At 44.6% G+C, this 25,795-nt stretch overlaps 1 protein-coding gene across 1 annotated transcript in view; it reads right to left on the bottom strand.

Annotated features, from left to right (window-relative positions):
* NETO2 (neuropilin and tolloid like 2) overlaps window positions 1–25,795 on the bottom strand; it is a 364,319-nt gene that overhangs the window by 122,108 nt on the left and 216,416 nt on the right. The window contains exon 2 of the mRNA XM_086945126.1: window positions 21,031–21,087. Coding sequence (XP_086801252.1) covers window positions 21,031–21,087 — 57 coding nt within the window. The remainder of the gene's footprint in view (window positions 1–21,030; window positions 21,088–25,795) is intronic.

The following is a 25,795-nucleotide window of genomic DNA, read 5'->3' as shown; positions in this document are numbered from 1 at the left end:
GACCCTTCCTAAAAGAAAATATAACGTTTTCAGATATAGTACCAAATAAAATAATGCTACTTCTAAATGGTCGCCCTTTTCAGTCACGAGAACACTGCAAATACGGACTGCCTTCTGCTTCTGTAATGTTTTATTTCTAGCTTTGATTTTTTTTAAACATCCCTGCCCTTCAGGTTTCCTACAATAGCTTCTATCCCAAGTACGGAAGAAATTATTACCTTATACAAAATGCCAGAATAAAACCAAGTCTACACAGGAACCATCAACAAAAGCGAGTCTACAGCAAGACTGCCTCTGCAAACCTGCAGCCGCTGGGATAACCCGAATGCCATGTGCACTTGTTTTCCCTTCTTAGATCTCATCTCATCTGCACCAGCACCAAACTCTTTCTGTTTCCGCAGCCACTTGGGGAGAGGCGCGGGTTAACTATTTCCGTTTGTGTGTTCTGCGGCTGCGTATGTCCAAGCATGAATAATGATGACATATTTTATTTGTTAGTGCGCTCTTTAAGGCGTTTTCTGCCATAAAGGGAAAGTAATGTAGTAGAACAGTTTCCGTTCGGAGCTAAAGTGAAATGTAAAAAAAATGCATAACTGCGTGCGGAGGGTTGCTGGCTGCGCCACTGCGAAGGGGGCCCCTGGAGGAGTGTGGGTCACCCCGCACTGCGGGGTCTGCGTGGGCCTGTGTTACGCTCCTGGCACCTTCGCGCACAGTACCTGCTCGCTGTACAAACATTGGCTCAGAACGCAATGTTTGATTTGCCCATTGTCGGGTAGGTAGGGCCCCCTGCGTTTGGAAAATATGGATTGATTTCTTGGGCCGGCGGCGGGGCCCCCTGAGCGCGAGGCCCTGGGCAGCTGCCCATACCGCCCATGCCTAGGACCGGCGGGTTCAAAGGCACCATGTAACTTCTGCTTGATGGCATGGATTGATTTTTGGAGTCTATATTTTTGTGCATTAATAATGACTATTAAGGTGCCTTTTCATGATCGAGTCTGCATGTATGGGATGAGTTAATATGACTGCAGTTGAAACAAAATGTATATAATGCATAGAAATTTGTTTATTAATGTGTTACAGTTATGCCACATTTCCCTGCCAAAGTGCCATTATAGACAAGATGGGTGCTACCTCTGTCAATCACTCCTGCTTCCAAACTCCCCCTCTCCCGCAAGCATCTTATTCCCACAGGCTTTGTACATCACAGTTAGACTAGAGTGTAATGGTTTATTTCCACAGTTATGATTACAAAGTTTTGATGAACTTTCTCTTGTTCTCTATGATGTGAAACGATATAAGACATCTTCCGTTGTCAATACTAGTCCAATCGTTCATAGAAAGTTCCATTGTTTAAACGCTTTATATTTGTTAGAACATCTCGGGGCGATGTTAGCATGGAGGGTGCTGAATATATATATTTTTTTAATGGGATGGTGCCTATATGTGAAGGAAATGAAGTGTATTTTTCTCTGTGTTCTGATTTGCCAAAAAGAAAGGGAGTAGCACGCACGCGCGCTATTCTGCTGAATTTTGCGATCTCAGCGCTGCTGTAACTTTTAAAATATCGCTTTCTGCATTTTGCTTTTTAAATTGCATTTACCTCGTTATTAGAACGTCCTTTGTGTGCCCTCTCACTTGCACCCTAAATTGGGCCCCCCACCGCGCTTTTCGCGGAGCTATGTCATTTTCCTCTTAGCCTTCGTGTTTGGCGCCGGGCGCCATCTTGGGGGTGGTTTGGAGCGAGTGTGCCACTTGTGGGAGCGCTCTAGCGCTCTTTTACATCACAGGTGAGCCCTACTTAAGGCGAGCTAGGCAGTAGCTCGACCTGGAGAAAGGGAGTAGCACGCACGCGCGCTATTCTGCTGAATTTTGCGATCTCAGCGCTGCTGTAACTTTTAAAATATCGCTTTCTGCATTTTGCTTTTTAAATTGCATTTACCTCGTTATTAGAACGTCCTTTGTGTGCCCTCTCACTTGCACCCTAAATTGGGCCCCCCACCGCGCTTTTCGCGGAGCTATGTCATTTTCCTCTTAGCCTTCGTGTTTGGCGCCGGGCGCCATCTTGGGGGTGGTTTGGAGCGAGTGTGCCACTTGTGGGAGCGCTCTAGCGCTCTTTTACATCACAGGTGAGCCCTACTTAAGGCGAGCTAGGCAGTAGCTCGACCTGGAGAAAGGGAGTAGCACGCACGCGCGCTATTCTGCTGAATTTTGCGATCTCAGCGCTGCTGTAACTTTTAAAATATCGCTTTCTGCATTTTGCTTTTTAAATTGCATTTACCTCGTTATTAGAACGTCCTTTGTGTGCCCTCTCACTTGCACCCTAAATTGGGCCCCCCACCGCGCTTTTCGCGGAGCTATGTCATTTTCCTCTTAGCCTTCGTGTTTGGCGCCGGGCGCCATCTTGGGGGTGGTTTGGAGCGAGTGTGCCACTTGTGGGAGCGCTCTAGCGCTCTTTTACATCACAGGTGAGCCCTACTTAAGGCGAGCTAGGCAGTAGCTCGACCTGGAGAAAGGGAGTAGCACGCACGCGCGCTATTCTGCTGAATTTTGCGATCTCAGCGCTGCTGTAACTTTTAAAATATCGCTTTCTGCATTTTGCTTTTTAAATTGCATTTACCTCGTTATTAGAACGTCCTTTGTGTGCCCTCTCACTTGCACCCTAAATTGGGCCCCCCACCGCGCTTTTCGCGGAGCTATGTCATTTTCCTCTTAGCCTTCGTGTTTGGCGCCGGGCGCCATCTTGGGGGTGGTTTGGAGCGAGTGTGCCACTTGTGGGAGCGCTCTAGCGCTCTTTTACATCACAGGTGAGCCCTACTTAAAGCTCGCCCCCTGCGCGCAGCGGTGACGCGCAGCGGGAGCGCCGGACTCTCGCCGGAGTCAAGCCAGAGTCCTGCCCGTCTGCGCCCGTCAGCGTCCCGGAGGCGGGCGGAGCGGCGGGTGGGACTCTACCATCAGGGATGTGTCCCCCTGGGACCCCCGTCTTGCGCTATTCCCCTAGCGATCTTCGCTCTTTCCATCCTCATGTCTCTGGCTGTCGCATTGTTTTTCCCGGTCGATATCATGGGAAATCCCGTTGCCCGGGTTGTGGCTGGCACCCGACCCGTTTGCTCACCTCACGGCCGAGCAATGACACCTTCAGGATGGGCTTCGGGTGCATGCTATTAAACACCAGGTCAGCATGCAAACATGCGCAGGACATTTATGAGCTTCTCGACATAGAGAAGCCACTATGCCTCATGCTCACTGAGACATGGTGGACCGACTCTTCTAACCCTGACGTTGCTATGGCAATCCCGCCTGATTATAACATCTTCAGAAAGGATAGAGCCAAGGGAAGGGGAGGTGGAGTGGCGTTAGTGGTCCGGAAAGGAATCCCTTGTTCGATCCTGCCAGCTATTGACATCCGAGGCTCTGAGACCCTAGCCTTCTCCATTACTCTATCGCCCCACCAATCCTTTAAGGGACTGCTAATATACAGGCCACCTGGTGCACCCGGCACCTTCTTTGAAGATCTGGATTCGGTGTTGGTTGAGTTGGCCCTGAAAGCTGAACATTTTATCGTGGCTGGCGATCTCAACTTTCGATTGGATGATCCATCCGATCCGGCTGCCACCAAACTCTCTGAGGCGCTAACCCCTCTGGGACTTGTCCCTCACCTTCAGGAGCCCACGCATGAGAAGGGGCACACCCTTGACCAAGTTTTCTCGTCTGTCCCTCTTGAGGGTATAGAGGTTGCTCCTGTCCTTTGGTCTGACCACTTCCTTGCCAAATTTGTCATCAAGGGCATAGGTAAGTCAGTGCCTACCCCTGCACATCCACAGGGTCGTGTCCATAGGGCACTCCATCGAGTAACCCCAGAGATGCTGGCTCAAGCAGCTGTGGCCCATCCCTGCCTCCTATCAGGCGACCTAGACAGGGACTTGCAGACCATGCAGGATTGGTTTTTGGACAGGCTAAACGATCTCGCCCCGGAAGTAGCATCTCGCCCGACACCGAAACGGGTCTCCGCGCCCTGGTTTACCGCTGCACTGTCGGCTACGCGGCAGCAGTGCAAGGTAGCCGAAAGAGCTTGGCGGGCACAATACGACACTGCTGCCAAGCTGACCTATAAAACGGTGGTCAAGGCTTATCACCGGGACATTCGCCTGGAAAAAAAAGCGTATCTTGCCAGGAGAATTGATGCTGCTTCCAACTCCTGCAAGGAGATATTCTCCATCGTGAGAGAATTCACCTCACCTTGGTCGAACACCTCGGACCAAAAACCATCTGGTACCTGGGCCGCGGATCTTGCTTACTTCTTTACGAGCAAGATCCAACGCATCCAGGAGTCATTCCTGGTACCAATGTCTGTGGGCCTAACTGAACGTGATATCACCACTCTGCCACAGACCGGGCCAAGGGCGACGTTGAGTGTGTTTCCTCCGATCTCTGCTCCGGACTCCCTGGCTCTAATGGGCAATTTAAAATCGGGTTCTCCCTTTGACCCATGCCCGGCTAAATTTCTAGCGAAAGTCGCGGAGGTGATCAACCCGCTGGCTAATCCGCTTTTGAATCTTTCGTTGAGGCTAGGTGTGGTCCCGCAAACCTGGAAGCAGGCGATGGTGATCCCCTTGCTTAAAAAATCTGGCCTAGACCCGAAGGCCCCAGTTAATTATAGGCCCATCTCTTTGCTGCCGGCCCTCACGAAGGTTCTGGAAAAGCACGTTCAAGGCGTGCTTTCCAATTTCCTTGAATCTAATGAGATCTTGCACCCCACCCAATCGGGCTTTCGTCCCCATCTTAGCACTGAGACTGCGCTCCTGGAGGTTTCGGAAACCATTAAAGGGGCTCTGGACTCTGGGGGCAAAGTCATGCTGGTGATGCTAGACCTGTCGGCGGCTTTCGACACCGTTCCCCATGATGGTCTCCTCGCAAGACTTCGCGAGATAGGCATACGGGGGACGGTGTTCGACTGGTTTTCTTCCTTTCTTGCCGGCCGCCGGCAAACGATCTGGGCCCCGCCTGATTCCGCCGTGATGCCGCCTCTGGGAGTCGGGGTCCCTCAGGGCTCTATTCTGAGCCCGACCCTCTTTAACATCATTATGACCCCGTTGGCGGCACTGGTGGAGTCGCATGGTGCCCAGATCGTATCCTATGCGGATGACACCCAGCTCCTCTTCTCTTGTACGAGAGGAGGCGACTTTGATGGGGAGAGTATTCGGGATTGCCTTGGGGCTGTTTTTCATTGGTTCCATCTAAACAGCCTCAAGTGCAATTCCGACAAGTCCGAAGTACTTTTCTTTGGGTGCGACACCGAGCCTGACTGGCAGACTTGGTGGCCACAGGATATGTTCCCTCCTTCCTGCTCCTCTCAGGTTGCAAAGAATCTGGGGGTGAAGCTGGATAACAGGTTAACCTTGAAATCGCAGATCCTGGGGGTGTCTGGCATGTGCTTTGGCATCCTTAGGATGTTGCGGAGGTTTCTTCCTTTGTTATCCGTGGAACATAGGACGCTGACAGTTCAGGCTCTGATTGGGTCCAGGTTGGATTATTCCAACATTCTTTACCTGGGCCTTCCAGAGTACCTGCTGCAGCGCCTTCAAGTGGTGCAGAACGCCGCGGCCAGGGCCATCTTCGGCCTTAGTAGGCGCTCCAGTGCCTCGGACCTGCTGGTAACGTTACATTGGTTGCCCATTCGCAAGAGGATCGCCTTTAAGGCTCTGACCTTGGTCTATAAAGCTCTTCACAAGGGGGGAGCTAAGTATCTCCAAAAGAGAATGGTCTTTTATCATCCGACCAGGTCTCTGAGGTCGGAATCCTTGCACCTTGCTGTCGTCCCTCGGGTAAAGAAAGCGCGCCTTGGTGGGCGCTCTTTTGGATTGCTGGCATCTCAGCTATGGAACTCTCTGCCGCTGGCCCTGCGGGGTGCCACTAGCTTATTGGCTTTTAGGAAAGGCCTTAAGACGTGGCTTTTTACTCAGTAGCCGTTCTTTTTGGTATTTCTGGCTCAATACTCTTTTAGTTTTTCATTTGGTGTTATGTTATTATGTTGCAGTTTTCTTGCTTTCTCCAATAAAAGCGCTGGGACACTCTTTTTGAGTAGCCGTGCGCTATAAAAATGAACCAATAACATAACATTATTTTATTATTTTTTTTATTTTTGGCTCAGACCATGATGATTTTACAGTTTCATTAATTTGTTATGCAAGAATTGTGTATAAGAACCCCTGGATTTTGTGGATGAGCTACAAGACTTTCCTGGTCTATTAGGGATGCTGTCTTTTTTTACTTTACTGTTCATTTGGGACTTAAAATAATTCTGATTTTGCATACTAACTTTGCACCTGATTGCTTTTATGGCATTATTTCTGCATCAGTTAGTTTTGAATGTGGTATTAAAACCCTTTAACTTTCATTGATTTAGAACTCAATAATTGAGTGGGCTCTATTACTCATTTTAACGGTGCTCATTGATGTTTAGTGGGTGCCTTAACGTGCAGGTTAATCTGTGGGAGAACTAGATGAGGTATAACTTTGAAATTTTTAGGTGTCTACATTTTGGGGTGTCCACAATTTAGGATACGGTTTAGCTCCCACAGTATATGCTGCACTTTGTATATTTCAAAACTATTAAAAAAGGCACTAAATGCTCATTTGTAATGTAACAGCACCTGGATATCCTCACGTGATAAGCTGTGTACACGTAACACAAAATAGCATAAGCACGTTTAATAGTTTATTCTATGCTCTGTGTTTCTCTCTTTAAATTGTTTGTCATATTACATTCTATCATTCTATGCAGCACATAATTTTCAGTTTCCACAGGCACAAGTGCGGTAGCTTTTCTTGAGCTTGCAACAGGTTCTTGAACACAGTCTTGAAGAGGGGCCTTGATCTAGAAGAGTGAGATACCAGACACGAAGCATGACCCATTTGTGGGGCCCAAAGTTGACAGAGGCTAGTGGACCCCAACTGTGGTGGTTGAGGTTGCTTGCCATTGGTGTCTGTAAGGATCCAGGAGCTGTTTCCGCAGGAGTGCCAGGAACCGTAAACAGGCCCAACCCGTCCCCCCTGCACCAGTTGTGTCTATCAAACCCTAGAACATAACGGTGGTATGGAGGGAAAGGAGGGATCAAAACAAGGGAAGGCAGTGAAAAACAAAACTCCACGGACTGGTACCCTCAAGGTGGAAGCAGTAGCTAGAAGCAATGTTTGATGGTTAATAAACAACAATTGACAACTAATTACAATAAATGGTAAACTTTCTGTATATTCACATCAATGTTTGTATGATGTTTTTTATGAACAATGACCAACTCGATCTTAAGTGTAGTTCTCCCTCCACACCAACAGCGAAAGAAGTGTCACTTGCCTGGTTAGAAGGGAATATAGATACATCTCTAAGATTCACTAAGTTGGGGCAAAAGACTTTAGATTATATTTTCTCTTAACCTGTGGTGCAAGGCTTAAACTGAGGAAAGACACTTGTCTTATTAAGGTAAACAGTCAAAATATCGAATGGACATAATATCAAGTACAAAATATAGGCTGGACAGAATATCGAATAAACAGAATATAGATATCAAAAATATCGTTTTGAAGGTAAGTAATGTAATATCGAATTTTAAAATATAGATAGTCAAAATATCGAAGTACATAATATAGGTTAAGAAAAATATCGAAATTTTAATAATATCGAATTATTTATAGTGAATTTTATGTGTTAAAAGTGTTTATTTATGTTATAATGTAATTTAATTAATGAATTTAATATTATTTAAATTTTGCGTAATTTAATTCTGTAGCGGGTTGTGGGTTTATAGGGAAATAGGGTGGGAAGTAATTTAATTATAATTAATTAAATATGTAAATGTATTTATGTGTATTTGTTTATAATTAATTGTTAATTAATGTTTAATTTGTAATTAATTACATTTTAATTGCCAATTAATTTTACTTAATTGATTAATTGATAATTATGTTAATTTAACTAATTTAATTTCTGTAGCGGGTTGTGGGTTTATAGGGTAGTAGGGTGGGAAGTAATTTAATTATAACTAATTACATATGTTAATTTTTTGTGTGTATTTATTATACTTTAATTGTTAGGTAACTGTTTAATGACTAATTAATTAATTGTTGATTAGTAATTAATTAATATTAATAGATAACTAATTGTAATGATTAAATTAGTATTTGTAATTATTATTATATTATATTAAAGTGGTAATTACTTTTAATTATTTTTTTTATAGATATTAATATATAAATATTTTTAAATAATATATGAAGTATCTACTTTCCCTACTGTTGCACTCACTGGAGTGGGAATAGTAATTTTTACCCCTACGCTATCCAATGCTTTCCCTACTGTTACACTCTCCGGAGTGGGAATAGTAATTTTTACCCCTACGCTCTCCAAAGCTTTCCCTACTGTTGCACTCCCTGGAGTGGGAATAGTAAGTTTTACCCCTACGCTATCCAACGCTTTCCTTACTGTTGCACTCTCTGGAGTGGGAATAGTCATTTTTACCCCTACGATATCCAACGCTTTCCCTACTGTTGCACTCTCTGGAGTGGGAATAGTAATTTTTACCCCTACGCTATCCAAACCTTTCCCTACTGTTGCACTCTCTGGAGTGGGAATAGTAATTTTTACCCCTACGCTATCCAAACCTTTCCCTACTGTTGCACTCTCTGGAGTGGGAATAGTAACTTTTACCCCTACGCTATCCAACGCTTTCCCTAATGTTGCACTCTCTGGAGTGGGAATAGACATTTTTACCCCTACGCTATCCAACGTTTCCCTACTGTTGCACTCTCTGGAGTGGGAATAGTAATTTTTACCCCTACGCTATCCAACGCTTTCCCTACTGTTGCACTCTCTGGAGTGGGAATAGTAATTTTTACCCCTACGCTATCTAATGATTTCCCTACTGTTGCACTCTCTGGAGTGGGAATAGTAATTTAAACCCCTATGCCATCCGACGCTTTCTCTACTGTTGCACTCTCTGGAGTGGGAATAGTAATTTTTACCCCTACGCTATCCAACGCTTTCCCTACTGTTGCACTCTCTGGAGTGGGAATAGTAATTTTACCCCTACGCTATCCAACGCTTTCCCTACTGTTGCACTCTCTGGAGTGGGAATAGTAAGTTTTACTCCTACGCTATCCAACCCTTTCCCTACTGTTGCACTCTCTGGAGTGGGAATAGTAAGTTTTACCCCTACGCTATCTAACGCTTTCCCTACTGTTGCACTCTCTGGAGTGGGAATAGTAAGTTATACCCCTACGCTATCCAACCCTTTCCCTACTGTTGCACTCTCTGGAGTGGGAATAGTAACTTTTTACCCCTACGCTATCCAACGCTTTCCCTACTGTTGCACTCTCTGGAGTGGGAATAGTAATTTTACACTTCCTCTATCCTACGGTAATAATATTGGATGTTTTTTATTTATATTATGTTACTATATATATATATATATGTTTTAACAAATATGATTGTAAAAAATGTTTGTTTATAACTTTAATTATTTAATTATTATAAGGTAATTTAAGTATTTTTAAGTATATTTTAGTAAATAATTTTTAATATTAATTTAATTTAACATTGTTTTTAATAAAGTCGATATTTTTACAAACTATATTTTTGTAAACGATATTTTTTACTCGATATTTTTGTACTTACCTGTTTGTAGATACAAAGTCGATATTCTGTCTGTCGATATTTTGTCGCCGATATTTTAGGTAGTCGATATTATGTCCCTCGATATTATGTCAGTGATCCCTTATTACCAGGTCTCGGTTCTATGATATCTGAAATACAATATCACAAGCATAAACAGATAGGTAACAGGACCAAGGATGTAATGATATAAAGGAGGGCAAAAAGCGCTTTACCCGTTCTTCTCTTCTGAAGCACTGTGACAAATGCCAGCCTTGAAGTATCAGGGAGTTCAAAGAAACGAAAAAATTGGGGAAAACGAGGGAATCCTCCAAGCCGACCACCCCAAATACCAACCCTCATGAAATACCCACACCTGCTCTCTACAAGTCCGGCCAACCGACGGAACACAAGTCCGGCCGGTGGGCGGAACTGCGAGACGTAGGCTGAGACTCCAGAGGGAAGGAGAGAGGAAAGCCAGCAAGGGGAAATCAGGAAACCAGGTAATTTCGGGTCTGTCAAATACTACTGACGAAGGCGAAGAGGGGGTAAATGCCTCGCTCAGGGAATAGAGCGTAGATACCCAAAAGAGTTTCCAGGGAACAGAAAACTCTGGGAAAAGCAAATACTGGCGCGTGGGTCCGGACGTCAGAATACAAAGGTGTGCAGTGAAGGACGACTCTGCGGAAGTGACGCGACGCAAAAGCCACGAAACACTAAAGCGCGAAGCACCATGCAATGGGGAAGTCAGGCTTTAGACCCTGCCTGACCTCCCTCTCACATGTGTATTATTGGGCGGCCATCTTTGTCGGATAGCGCGAACAGGCTGGCGAGCTGGCAGGCGTGACAGTGTCCTGGAGCCTGTCCTACTATGGCTCTGAAAGTTGGGTAGATACAACTCTTTCTGCACCTGATTCTCAGGGCGGAGAAGCAGACATATGCATTTCTGGGAGATAGTGTTGGGAGTAAGAGCTCAGATCTCAACGGTCAACCAACAGACACAATAAACTAATCTCAGTACTTGTCTTTTATGTAAAAAGAATGTATATCACAATATCAATCAATACTTAACAATTCAACAGAAGCATCATATAGGGTTTGAAAACTAAATTGCATATACCACTGGGGCGCTCCATCCTATTTTTTCCAGTGTTCTCCTCCTCCCTACCACTTTAGTTGAGATCGCCCATCTAAAATCCCCTAACAATATGTGCTTAAGTAAAGAAAAGCACAGATGCAGATGGCTTAATTAGTCTTACAAGTAGACTGCGCAACCTCAGAGCAATGTCTCTTCTACCTCTTTTGGCAAAATGCAACATGTATGGCTTGGTAGTCTCTTGTTTCTGGGGCATGTGAAACCCTGTTTTTTACATTTTGAATAGGGGTGGGTGGCGATCTCCGATCCACCAGTGGAGTTTGCAGAGTTTTGCCAACTCCCGCTCGGTGGTAGCGTAAAGTTTGTCAAAAAACTCCAATTCTGGGGCGTGGCGGAGTTTGCCCCCGCTGCCCACCCCTACTCAGGACGCACTCTATCCCAAGAGGAAGGACATGAGGTGTGTATAACAAGGCATGGTGGGACAAACTCTTAGACACTAACAACTCAACCGTCCTATTCCTGGAGGTCTGGCAGTCAAATAAGAAAATACGCAGTTATAACAGAGAGGAGATAAGTGAAGACACAGCCACAGCACTGGCTGTATTTGGGATTTAGTGACAATGTATTAATAAGGCTCAATGAGGCATGGGTAGGAGCACAGAGGGAGAAGTAGCATGCCCATTGCACGGTTAGATATCAACTGCTTGCTTTCAGTGCTGAATGCAAGAAGTGCTAATGTAGAACAGATAAACAATGCCTGCCAATAATCAAAGTGATGCTGCAAGGCAAATGTGTGCCAAACGCCGTGATGTACAATAATGGTGCGGCATGCATGATACTGTCTTACAATGGGAGTACACAAGAAAAGGTCTGCTGTCCGCCAAGAGGGACCAGCACGCTAAGGCATATGTGCCATAAAAAAGCACAGACATACCACCTACAAAGGCAGCAGGCTCTGAGCGAATGGAAAATTGCCAGAGACCTGTGTGACCCACTGTGTGAGGACAGTAACCAAGCACAAATCTAAATATAAGGTACAATAAAGTTGGAATACCATGTGGGAAAGCGCATCCGAAGTTGACTGTACAAGATAACTGAACCCCTCTCAATGCAAATTAATAAATAGCGGTATTCCAAAGTGTATTAAAAGTTAGTCTGACCTCCACAGGGCACAGCTAGCTCGGATGCCATGGGTATAAGTAAAGGCCTCTGAGCCATGGAAAAATACGCTTGGAGCAAGGCTCGTCATGAGCTCAAGGGACGAGGGTATATAATACGCTTTCAATGTCCGCTGGGTAGACAAAGTCAGTACGAATGGCCTTACCTGGATCTCGGCGATGAGTTGCTGGCATCCTCCAGATGTTGGTGAGCTGAGCCACCGGGCCATGAATGAAGAAGCTGAGGCAGTTTTTTCTCCTGTAACTAATGAAACCCCTTCAATGCAAGACTTGCGAGGACTGGGCATGCACGCGCATGGAGAGTGGAGACCGGGTGAAGTCCTGGCAAGTCCTGCAAGGAATGGGTTTCATTAGTTACAGGAGAAGAAACCCCGCGGATCACCACCATGGCGGGAGGAGGAGTGGAAATACCGTGCCTGGTGCAGAAGAGCAGAACCTAGACCAGCCGAGAGGTAAACCGGTGAGAGCTGGAGACAGTCTGCTGCTGCCTTAGGGCGGAGCGGATCTACACCGAATTCCACTGAGTTTAATTCCGTGAAGTGCCACTCCACCAGCTCCGCCCACCCTCAGTTTTGTAGCAGTTTGGAGTCTGCTGCGGAAATGTACCAGACTACTGCACTTAAGACAGTGCCTGCTCTCTTGTGCGGCCATGCCAGCAGACTTGCTTTGGACTATTTTTACAATGGCAAACGGTGAAGCAGCCACAGGCAACAATGTCCTTACTCAGCAGTGTCAGCCCTCCTGGCCAGTTACAGACAGGTATCCTGGTGTGCCTACCAGTTGAATTCCTCTCAGTGATTTCTTTTGGAAGTTGCAACATTCTGACTAAACCAGGTTTCGTGCTTTATTATAGACACTGCCTTTTCTTAAAGCATCAGCAGGACCACCACCTGTCTCTCATGGCTCGGCCAACTGCATTGCAACATTGAGTAATTTTTCTGATACAGCAACTTAAACTGAACCTGCCTGGAGCAACCGGGAGCGACAATACAGTGACCACCGTCTTTGCTCTCTGCGCAAGTCAGCTTTGCCTGGGTGCTGGTCACATCGGACACATGCTTAGCTCCTCCTCCTGGAGAGTGTCTACTCCTGCAGGGCCAGGTTGACTATTTCTCTCTCCCAGTATGTAGGATGGAGTCTAAGCAATCCTCAGCTCCTCCAGCAGAAAGTGCAAACTTCAAGTGATATTCCCTACCTCTGAGTGAGTGGCTGAAGGGCAGACACCAACCTTGTTTGCACATCAGCTCTTCGAGTACTCCCTTCCTTGGTCAAAAGAACCTGGAACTGGAACAAAATGAGTTGGTTTGTATGCCAAAGTTAGACATTTTTTCCAGGCAAGGGACGTGGAACCTCTGGCCAAGGCTTCCGAACGAGTTTCATTTACAAATGTAATTTTCAGACAAAGTGATTGTACAAAGTGATGGCTCTCACAGCAGCCAGCAATAAGTCTGGCTCCAAGCAGGATTATCCAAAACAAGGACATAATGAAGTGTGACGTTTCCGCACCTGGCTATCATCAGCCTTCCTGAAGTAGAAATCGGAGGCAGACAAAAGGGCAGGCCTTGCCTAGAAACCTTCAACTTCAACAACAGAATGACAGGGCACAAGAAGGAGTATTTAGCAGTCCATTTGCTAAAAAGGTCCTCATTTAATTTCTGAAGGTAGCCCTGTCTCCAAACTCCTCCCTTCAGTGTCTGAATCTCTACTTTGTCGTAGCAGGACACTTCCACTGTCTAGGGAAACACTCCTCACCCTATAACTTGTGCCATGTTAACCTGTGGCATACAAAATGCATCCCACTTGCTTCAGTATGTTCACACGCACACACATATACACAGTCCCTCAACCACATACGTATTACATGCACAATATATGTACATGCACTCAACTCACACACACCGAATGTCAGTGGAAGGTCTAGGTTTTACATAAACACAGAACTTTATATGAGTCAATAGGGCTCCCTATCACTGTCAGGCAGGGCCGGCTTTAGTGCTGGGGGCCCCCGGTGTGCCAGCCATTTTTGGCACCCCCACACCACATGACCGCCTCCTCGAATACTCTCACTACCACCAGGCAAAAGGGCCCTCATCTCTTCAATTATATGTTATTACTAAACACCGCACTACCGAGGTCAGCGTCCCCCTCCACAGGTCAGGGCCCATGCGGCTGCACCAGTCGCACCACCCTAAAGCCTCCCCTGCAGTCAAGGAACATCAGACCGAGGGTCACAAAAAGGGTGGCCCATGAATCATCTTGTTAGCTGAACCAAACCATATGGTGCACAAGCTTATTGCAGGAATTGCTCTATCCTGAAGCAATCTCTGGTGTTGTGCACATCTGCAAATCCAAGGATAGCACTGAAGTGCTAAGAATATTGAAGGTGTCTTTTCCTTAACCACCAAATGTTTTCATCTGCTTCCCCTTCCTGGACCTGAATAACTGAGCCAGATCCTATGAGAAGACCTCCTATCCTCATGTTATTTTCATGCCTAAAAATACTGAAGCTCCCCGAGCTTTCCCACTCTTGTGAGATTGGTAGATCTTGGCAGCCATCTTTGGACAGCAAGTATTTAAACCGTGTTTCTCGTGTTCTCAATGCATCGATGTGAGAACCTGAGAGGTGCTGGTTAGAGAAGTTGCTAAGCAGCAGAAGATTGTAACTTCACCCACAGTCAAACCCACAGATAAGTGGTGTCACATATCTTTGATTTATTTATACACTTGCTTTTACAATGTTTTGCATCAATCTTTGCGAAGAATTATTGAATAAAAGTATTGTCTCCTGTCCTCTTAAGAATACCCATTGGGGGTTCTTTGAATGCCCAAAGTCACAGTAGACACCATAAGGAAGCAGTGTTTCTGGTGTCTTATCTTTTCCTCCATTTTTCCAGAGATATTTTTGGTCTGTATCTAAGTTGGAACAAGTAGACAACTGGGATTGTCTGTGGTACTTTTGGGGCCTTCCTAAACAGATCCCAAAGCTGACTATGAATCCTCGGGAGCGAAGGCACTTTTAAGTACTTTCTCTATGAAGCCATGAAGGTTGGCACTAACCTTCACCCCACATCGGTCAGGGCATGGCTTTAGAGTGCAGTCCATTCATCAGTACACATAAATGCTGGTGTGGGAAGTACGGACTGTGGTCTGCACATATCCAAACTCTTTAATTGTGTGTGCCATTTAGCCTCACAGAATGCAACATACTCTTGTTCCATGTCAACTGGAGAATGGATCTTGAGGACAGCATAACCAATCCTCGGACCCTGTAAAAAAATGGGTGGTATTCCAATAACTATATTGTCACTTAGCTGGAATATTTGAAATCTTAAATTTCAAGAATTTAAGTTTTAAACAATTATGCCTGCCAATATCAGGTGAGTTTGTGCAACAATGCCTGGAGCAAAATAGTTACTTGTAAATGATTATATTATCAAAATCAAAAAATCAGATTGTACTAATTAGGGGCCCACATAAAAGCCAATCAGGGGGGTTATAACACCTTTCTTTAGCAGAGGAAGAAAAACCTGGATATTGATTAAAGTCAGGGTGATTTGTAAACATAAAAAAGAAAAAAACACAATAGAAAAAAAGAGACACTTCTACCTGATAAGTGTAAGAAATTGGGTTACTAGTCGACAGGGGTGAAACCTTACTCAAGTAGCAACCACAATCTTTGTTAGCGTGAAACACAAGCAACCCCCAAATCAACCTGTGCGTTACCCTCTGGTAGCTTGGCACAAAGCAGTCAGGATTACCTTAGAGGTAATCTGTAAAGTATTTATGCAGCACTGCAAACAATAATAAAGTGAAAACACAACACAAGAGAAATTCCTATTTTAGTAAAATAGAGTAAAGTTTAATTAATTATTTGAACCTAAAACAACAAAAATCCAATCACTAGCAGAGGAGTAAGGCAATTTCAGAGTTGTAAGTAAAAATAGTGCCTAACAGCATGAAGCATCAACTGTGACTATCTTGTTATGACAGACCAGGATAAAGTCACAAGTTTGGGCTGACCACTATGGAGTGCAGGCCATATACAGGGACCACGTTAGGCCTGCTGAACAAAGTACTTTAATTCCTGGTTGCAGAGCGTTGCAGGATCCCACATCAACCATGCGTTGCACAGCGGCAGTTCCATTGGAGCTGTGGGTCTGCGATGTGGAGTCCTGCACCACCGAGGATGCCATTAACAAGGGGCTTACAATGCGAAGTCCTTTGTCAAAGATGTATCAAGCACCGGTGTTTCCGAAAAACTGCGGGCTGTGATATTAAGTCCTGCGTCGTCATCGAGGATGCCACCAATGAGGGGCTTGCAATATGAAGGCCTGCATCAAGGATGCGTGGTGTAGCAGCAGTTCCTGAGGAGACTGTGGGCTGTGACACGAAGTCAGGATTCGGCAATGCATCACAATACAGATGTTCCAAAGCAGATCTGCAAAGAGATGCGTTGCGCTAGATCGGTTCTTCCCACTTGACCATAGCTGGGTTGGCAGAGCACCTTCAGGTCCATTTCCAAGAACTAGGGTTACACCACTTGAGGGATAGCACTCATAGCAGACAGAGTCCAGGTGCTGGGCTCAGGTGGTTGCTGCCATTTTCTGTCTCTAATGCTCTTATCAGGATGCCAGCTAACTCACCCTTGGAGCCATTATGGTGGTTCTGGGTTTAAGATGCAGATCCAGACCTTCTCACTCAGACAGCAGGGCAGCAGGGCAACAGAGCTGCAGTCATTCTTGCAGAGCAGCATAGCAGTTCTTTGGAGTTTTCCACAGGTCCAGATGTGTACTGAAGAGTAGAGTCTGAGGGTCTATTATTTATACCTGGTGCACTCTTTCAAACTTAAGACGTTTATAGAGGATTCCACCCCAGAGGTGGTTGGAATAGCCTGACTCCCTGCCCTGGTCCCAGCTTGTCTGGGGTCACAATAGACTAGTGTCAAAACCTTTGTGAGTGTGCTCAGGCAGAGCCTTTGTGATGTAAAAGTGTGATAGGTGACAGTTAATCCCACTCATCAAGTCAGAGTTGGCCCATCCTGCCAACTCCTATTTCTCCTTTGTCTTACTGTCTGGGAACAATATACAAAGACAAACTGACAGCTTACAGGCTGCAGGCACAAAATGGTTCGGACAAAAAAGGCCAACTTTCTAAAAGTGGAGTTTTCAGAATTGTGACTTAAATCATGACAATTCCAAATTTGAGGTTAGGAATGCCTGCTACAATGTGCGATAGGCTTAACGATACCGTGGTCTATACAAAATGTGCCCTTGTAAGGAGCTGTTCCTCTTTATAGCGGAGTGATCAGAAAACAGCCACATACAGTACTCACATGAGAACCCTGGCCAGTACGCGGATATCCTGATTTCAAAACCAGTGTCTCTCACCCCCAGCCCACATACACTCATGCTAAAAAGGTTCATCATGCCGTTGTTACAATGCTTTTTTTGCTTATCTTTGGACATTGACCTGGGCCACTTACTTCCAAACTATTTTCTTTTCTTATTTTCTGTGGTTTCTGAAATATACCATGCTCATCTTTTATTCCTGAACACTATATTAATCAGATGTGATGTAGTCATACTTCCGGCAAGTCAACGGTATTCAGCCATCACTGACAACGGTGAATGACACAATTATGTTTAAGAGAAACAATGTATTTTATTGATCTATGAACAGTCTAAATCATGGAATTACAAGTGTCAAATAAACAAAACCAGTTTATCTGAAGATATGAGTGCTAACACAACTTAGCTTTTAGTGAGTCAAGTACATTTTAAATATGTGACATTATTAATGCTAGGGGACGAATTGTTATTAACATCTACCTGTTTGATGAGTTTGTTTGTGTCACATCTAATGACCTCAATTCAAATTATCTTCCAGTCCTAAAAATCATGTTACTATTAATTAGCATAATACATTGTCCAGACATGATATCAACTAAAGTTTCAAACATGTTACAGACTGTAATCATAATGTCTTATGCCAATTCAAAATATGTTTATACTATGTTTGGGATAGTGTTTTAGTATACTTTAAATAATGCTACAAGAAAAGTGACAAACAGACCAAAATGGCATCTAGAATTCATGTAGGAGGTCGTTACATAAAGTTCTACCAATATTGGCAAGAGTATTGTACATGGAAGTAGAAATTTGAGGCCGACCATGGCCTAAAGTGTCCAGAATGTGGGTTACACTCACCCCAAAATCAGCCTTACTCTGGTAGGTCAGGGTCACAACCAGTGCCTAATTTGAAAAAAGTAAAGTGCCAGGGCCCTTCTTGGAAGGCCGCTGCACCATCCATTGCTCCTGCCAGTGCTGCCAATTACAGTACCAACATAATACCAAACCATCACACTTCTACAAGTGTAGCAATTCAAACAAGTAATGCACTTTAAAAAGATGTTCTAGTAGTTCCTTGATCCCTGGCTGAGAATTAAAGTAAACAATAAACAAAGGGAAAAAAACATTACAACGTTCGACATTGTGCGTTCTCCCCAGGATCTTCCGTTCTGACTGGATGGGCCGAAGGTCATGTTGGGGTAGGTCTTGCCCACCCGGCCCCACCTGCTAGAACCGGGTGTGCTCACAAAGCTGTAATAATGGTGTAAGAGGCTGGTATTATTCATTATCAATGAAAAATGGCTTAATAAACACAGCTATTGTTCTCCTTTCTAAATGAATCTGACAGCGCCATCATGTGGAGGATTGTCACTAGTGTCAGTGCTGACAAATGAGTGCCTGTGCCGAGCACCAGCAATTACCTGCTCAAATTAAGCACTGGTCACAACCCAGAATATGCCTGTTCCTTTTACTGCTTTTCGATAGATTCTCTTACAGACAGATTAGCATCTATAACCATATTACTAAGCAGCCTTTGGGGGTTTTGTGCCGGTCGCAGGCCAAGCCACGCTGTGCTGGTGCAAGCACTGAGCAGGCCAGGAAATTATGCAAATTGTGCCCCATACATATTAACAGTGTCTCATGTAACTGGGCGCTGAGCCCACAGAATGCAGCACACATCTTCACTGCATTGGGCTCAACCGCAACTCTAAGCACCTTATTTAGAGGGGGGGCCAGACCTAAGAATTCATGTAAACATTTAAGTCCCCCCCATAGCACGGTACTGAGTTTGAGTTTACTGCTAATTACCTGACCTCCCGTTTCCTGCTCAGTGGCAGTACCAACTTATAGTTGGTGAAAAAACATAGCACAAACCATGGGGAGACCAGGAAATAATGCATGCAAAATTTGCACTAAACCACTCATGCGTTATTTTGACCTAATTTCTTCTCAAAAGTTGCAATCGAGCACACAAACTCAGGGGAAAACCTGGCACGTAGGAAAAACGTGTTAGTAGGGTGTATTTTTCCTTAATTTACCACTGGGGTCTAAATGTTCATCCACCTTCCAAAGGTGATTGCCATGGGGCTTCTGTCACTTACTGAATAATGTCTGATGCCTCATGGTCTAAGGAACATTTTGGCCCGTCTACCCCCACCCCAAGCTCTGCCACACAGTTCCAGTGACCAAAGAGGTGCAAACATGAGCCTCAGTCAACATTTGCCCTCAAATTGTTTTTTTTTTTGCAACAAAAGATGAGGCAAGTGCAGCGATCAAAGGCTTTGTGTCACGTGGCACCAAAAACCTGATAATTCATGAAAAGTGGGCATAATGGGGCAGGTACAAGACAAAACCTCCTCGGATTCCATGAAAAGTAGGATGAACTAAAGTATTGTGTTCTGGGTCTTATAGAATTCCATCGCCAAATAATAACAAACAATGGACAAAAAAGAAAATCAGATATATTCACAGAAAAAGAGCAGTGTTGGCCCTGGATAGCTGCAGGAGTGTCAATACTTCAATGTAGAAAGCGAGTGCTCAACCTCTTTTGATTCCACTGCTCGGGAACCACCAACATAAACAGAAAACCATACAATGCTTAATAAGTTCAAGAAATGTACTGAATAAGTAAGGCAGGCTTTTCGTGTCTGCGTCATTGCTTGCATCTCTGCTACACTCTGCTGAACCACTTGTGAGTGGCTTATCCACGATTGCCTTACTTATTGCGGTCTCTCGTAAATCCAGAAAAACAACACAAAAATTGAAAAGCCCTGATGAAGTCCTCCTCAGAACGAAACGGTTTGGTTGGGCTGGAGTGCAATGTTTGATGAACATAAATAAATATATTTTGGATACCCTATTAGGGTTCCCGCTTCATGATGGGCTGAAAAGAAGAATTCATTATTTGTCTATCCAGCTACGATGAACGTTTGAACTATTAGTACATTTCTTGAACTTATTAGGCATTCCCTCTCTTGTCTGGTTTTCAAAAAGGAAAATCACATGATTTCACCTTGGGAAATCTGTGTACATTTCTGTGAAATGGCACATATTCGATGGTTAAAACATTGGCAATTGCTTGCACCAATGTTCCTCCTCAAGGGTGTTCCTTGACTAAAAGTGCCACCAAAACACCACTTATTCACATGTGCTTCTTTTCACACTAGTTACAATCACCATAACTTGGAATCATACATTGCGGCAGCATTTTCCACATAACTATTAATTAGCCGTGTTTGCAGCTTAATGCATTATCTCCTGTATAATTTGCAGACTTTACACAAAAAAATACTTCTAGCAAAAACAGATCAAAAGTTACTACAATCATGTCAATACGTGTTTCCGCGAAGTGGAAGTAGGGCCTCCACAAAGGTTGACTGGTCACCTTTCAGTTCAATGGTGCTGGATTTTGGTGTGTTAAACTGTAACTAATGGGTTGAAACATTTACCCAGTGTTCACATGTCTAAAAATGATTACATAACTAAGTAATACAATCACAAAATGTGTCACTTAACTCCACATAATGTGGCTTTGCTTGCCGCATAATTGAGTCAACCTTGCCACATAATTCGGTCCTGCCCTGCCACATAATTTCAGTGGCCCTGACTATACTATGTGCTCTGTCATTCCTTTATGTGATCAACAGTCTCTGAGCTGGGAAGGCACCGAGTAAAAAGTGCATGCCAACAAACAAATGAACACATTTCAGAACAAGCTGTAGCAATAAAACTGTATTCAGAATAAAAAGATACTTGAGTAAATACCTTGTGTCTTCTGGGCCACAGCTATGCCCTCCACGACCAGGATCGTTAGAAAGAGAACTGGAAAGAGAGAGGACAGGTGCAGCATAAGTGGCGGTGTTAGGAAATGTGATGAGCAAGACGACACGTTCAGCACATAATCGCGCCATAATTAAATGTAGCAGGCCCAGGATTACTCCCAGTAGTGCAGCAAACCGTAATCCTTTCATTTTAAATTGTGCGCCTCTAAATAGAAGTTATTTAACTTCGTTTGTGTTGCAATCGCGCGGCATTTGGCACAGATTCATGCCCGCTCCTGTTCCAAGGCGGTCCACACTTATTTCTGGATGACATTCATTGGCATTAAAAGGCAACAAAACAAAATAATCAAAGGGAACTGCCTGATGCTTATGCATTTTAGCATCTGCTGCAGCACAGATGAAAAGAGTGCGGTGAGCAGACCTGTAAATCCGACTGGTTTCAACGTGGAAGGCAGACCTGGGTGGAACTTTCAGGGTGGAAGCAAGAGTTAGGCCCCATTTACGAAGGCCCTGGAGGAGGGGACGATAAATAGCCCCAAATACAAGTGTTGCCTGAAAATGAGGCAACATTTGCAGATTTTGGTGAATCTCCATGTAGAACACAAAGAGGTTGGGGGAGGGTCCAAGGGGTAAAAATATTTATAGACCACTCATAGCCTAAACCCCCAGTTTAGACAATTCAATAAGAAGAAGGCTTACATGTGCCAGTATTTACCCTGCATTTTTCCCCAGTAAATTTCAGACAGTTCGACCTCCCCTGTGTTTCCCTAGCGCTGGTGCAAAAAAAAGTTGCCTAGCTCCAGCGCAGGCCCCCTGCCGCCATGTTGGCAAGGGTGCCTGCGCTGCAGGGACACCTTCCTGCACATAAACAATCAATAATGGCGATTTTCACCGAATGCAGCACACATGGAAAGGTAAAAAAATGAAGAGAAAATAATAATTTCCCCTCATATTTCCATTCTTGCACCCGGTATTCCATGGCGTTAGTTTTTTGGCGCTGCCTCAGCCTTGTAAATTTGGGGCAGCAACAAAAAGAAATGGGTTTGGCAGTGGATTTCACACAGCAACACCCATTGCACTCCCCTGTGCAGCAGAGGATTGCGGCGGAAAGGGGCATATTTACAAGGTGGCGTTAAGCTATGCAAAGAGGCTTAACGCCACATTGTAAATATGGAAAATGGCGCTGTGCCACCGGAGCGTTGGAAACAGTGATGCTTTGGTGGCGGGCTTGTAAATATGCCCGTTGTTTTTTACGGCAAATTTTGAAGAGCTGAGCCTTAAATCTGTTCAGAATAGGGGGATGATAGGATTGAACTTCATGTTTTTCTGGTAGTCAGTCCTGCAGTTTTGGCACCAGTTATAAGAAGGCTTGATTAAGAGAAGGCAGGATTGTCCTCATGTATTCCATTCTCCTCCAGTTGTTCAGAGTTTATAGCCAGGCTAGTGGGAGGCACTGAAAAACACCTGAACTCTGCCTGAGTCAGATAAGCACATTATTATGTCCAAAAGACACTTTTGAAAGGACCCATTAGGTAAGTAAATAAACTATACCTTGCTTCAATTTATATTCTCAGTCTGTATTGGCACTGGGTCTTATAGTTCATGGGCCTTTTATTCACAGGAGTACCTGCTGCTGTGAGTACCCAGAATCTTATGAAAGGCCCTAGAGAAGGTATTCAGAAGGGTTTGGTCACAGATTGATTTTTGTGAGGCAGGACATTTTGAGATAATGTCGTAGGGAGTGGACAAGCCGGGTAGGTACAGTATGGTGTCCCCGACACCACCCCAGAAAATAAATCCATGTGCCATCTCATGCTGTTACCCTCATTACATGCAGAACTATGCCAAGATCTGACACCATTTTATGCCAGGAAGTGGCATGGGGTGTGTGAAATATAGTTGTTTAGAGATGAAACAAACCTTTGCTATATAGATTCACAGAGAGCTGGTATTCTCAGGCCCAAATGAAAAGATATTACGTTTATGGTCCACCCTGCAACAGTTAAACAGTTGAAAATGTCTCTATTGGCATTTTTAAATGGCTATTACCTTGTTTGTCCTTGACCACAGTTTACTTTTGGTCGGCTAAGACTCTTCGTGCTACCTGTACATGGTTGGTCCAGTCTTTTCTACACTAGACATGGCTTTTGACAGGTCTGAGGGCCTCGCGCTGCTGTGTTCCAGGAGAAACTTATTTCTGAATTAATTCCCCAGTCTAGGGCAGGCCTGTGAGTGCTCTAGATGTCTGCCCACCAGTGCTGGAGGATAAGCCAAGCAGTTCAGCGCTGCATCCCGGACAATGGTATGTCATCGGGGTACTTCTACCTGCAGAGTTGCATCCAGTGGGATTCATGGCACTACTTGAGCTTCTGGGTGGGCTGGGGAGGTCAGCAGAGTTTATTCCAGAGACAATCGAGAAGATTTGAGAACCAGAGCTGTACTCAGTGGTGGCTATTCTGCTAAAGCGAACAAGAGTCTCCCCACTGCTTAAAAGGAAAAATAAAATGATAATAACATATCTTTATTATCTTTTTTATTTTTCCTATTGCAGTCAGTGGCTCATGGGGCGGGGCAGGATGGGGCAGGCCAGATTAGGGGGAGGAGTTGTTTGCACTCGCTCAGTGTGCACGACTGCTTGGCCGGCCTTCTTGGGCCAGCCAAACAGTCATGCGCACTTTGCATCTTCCCCACCAGGTTACAATGCACAGCCTGATGAGGAACATGCCCAGCCTCCCATTTCCCGTCTGAGCACCGATCCACAGTGCCCAAACCAATCACAACACTGCCTGGTAGTATGGGTGCTTCCTGCTGCTTCCTGCTGCCAGACCGGAGACAGAAAGAAGAGGACAGAGGAGAGGTGGTGGCTGCCCATTTTCTGGTAAGTGTTTTATTTTTCTTCGACCCACCCCCGCCGCACCACCCGGATCTTGTAGCAGACACTACAGGATGTTATACATTTCGGGGAGGCAGCTCTGGCGTGGTACAGAGTCCATGACTGGATATATCCTACCCTCGTCCAGTCGTTGACTAGACCACTGACAGCCATCCCAGGAGGATGGAAGAATATAAGGCTCTGAGAGGAGATTCCCTTACTCTTACACTTCCAGCTGGCCAGAGAAGAGCACGTAAGAGCTAGAAGTGGGAGCTAAGAGAAGCCAACGTTAAGTAGCTCACCCAGATCGTTGCTGTTATTTATAGGGTGGACAGTGAGACAGGAAACCTCACAGGGCTGCACAACTCAACATGTCTGGACACCACACACAACAGAACCCAGAGACCTTTGGATTCCCAGGCTAGTGGAGTGTCCCTGCCCACATGACCCCTGTGTATTGACCAGTGGCGGTCACAAACATAGTAAACTGTTCTTTGCCACTGTTTTGCTAGCAGCGTCTTAGAGTTCAGCATTTTAGCAGTTTAGTTCGACAGTCAATAGACAACAGGTCACCGCAAGGCAGACTAGAACAAGAACGTTTTTTATTAACCCTAGACCATATCAAACATTTACTTTGTGACTCACCACTACCTTTTAACATACACACTTTGGCCTCTCAGCTGTTCTTCAGCTGCCTTCCCACCTTGACTTTCAATCTTGGGAGTGTGCGCCCCTTCACCAAAGGGCACCAACATTAAACCTCTGGAAATCTGAAGCAGGACGAACACCTCAGCTTTTGGGTCAGTTGATATTCTATTTATATAGTTTACCTATGGTTCACGTCTAATAACTATTCTGTCCCTTACAAGAATAAATGAAGATTATTTGCCAGTTTATGCTCATACCCCCGAATGTGTATGTTAAATATGTTCTCATTGAGCGCCACTACTATAAATACCAGATTTTAAATCTGGCTACTTACCGCAATAATGTTGAAACATTCTCAAACAAAAGTTGTTTACCACTGTTGCTACATCATGAAGGAATTCCAGGATGCCATGACAGGGCTATAAGACAGAGCATCAAAACAACACTCACTCTCTGCTCCAGTGGAGAGCTGAGAGCACCACTTCAGGAGTTTAGGAGGATAGAAGGAACAGGAAGTGGCGGGGTTGGTGGCAAAAGGCCAGATATTTTAGGTTTGTATTATTTTGATTAGGGAGGAGCATCTATGTTACGTATTCCTCTACCCATGCATAGCTGTTAATGATTTTGGAGTCCATATATAACATAAAATTATAGATGGGTAAAAAGTGAATAACGGGGAGGGTTTTTACTTTGGGGTTCTAAGTGACATCATAGAAAATTCAAGGTTCACTCTTGTTTCATGTCACTTAGAGCACCCGGATGAAACACCGAGATTGTCCACTCACTCAATTTTTGGAAACAGATTGAACCCGAACAGTGATGCTAAGAAATAATCTGAAAATGTCCTTCCTCCTAACAATCAGTCCGGGATCAAGCCGGCATCAATTGTTAGAATGCTTCTGTTATTCACTCTTACTCACCTATAATTCTATATATTGTACTTGGTGTGGTGTCCCAAAGGATTACCTGCCGACCTATGATACTCTTTACAACAAACCTGGTCCAGATCCTAAAATGTCTTTGTCTGGTGCTATTTCATGTCCTTGGTGGTAAGGCAGTGCAAACACTTTGTACAACCGTATTATGAAAACAGAGTTCTGGGGGTGGTAATGTGTAACAAGAAGGCTTGTGGAATTTTGTTGTGTGGTATTTTGTTATGGTGGAGATGTGTTTTTTGTGTTCTTGTGCTGCATTATTGCAATGTGATGTGTTTCATTGTCGCTGTTAT

The sequence above is a fragment of the Lissotriton vulgaris genome, chromosome 12 (genome assembly GCF_964263255.1).
Source record: "Lissotriton vulgaris chromosome 12, aLisVul1.2, whole genome shotgun sequence".
Lineage (NCBI taxonomy): Eukaryota > Metazoa > Chordata > Amphibia > Caudata > Salamandridae > Lissotriton > Lissotriton vulgaris.
This window is presented reverse-complemented; position numbering and strand designations above follow the sequence as displayed.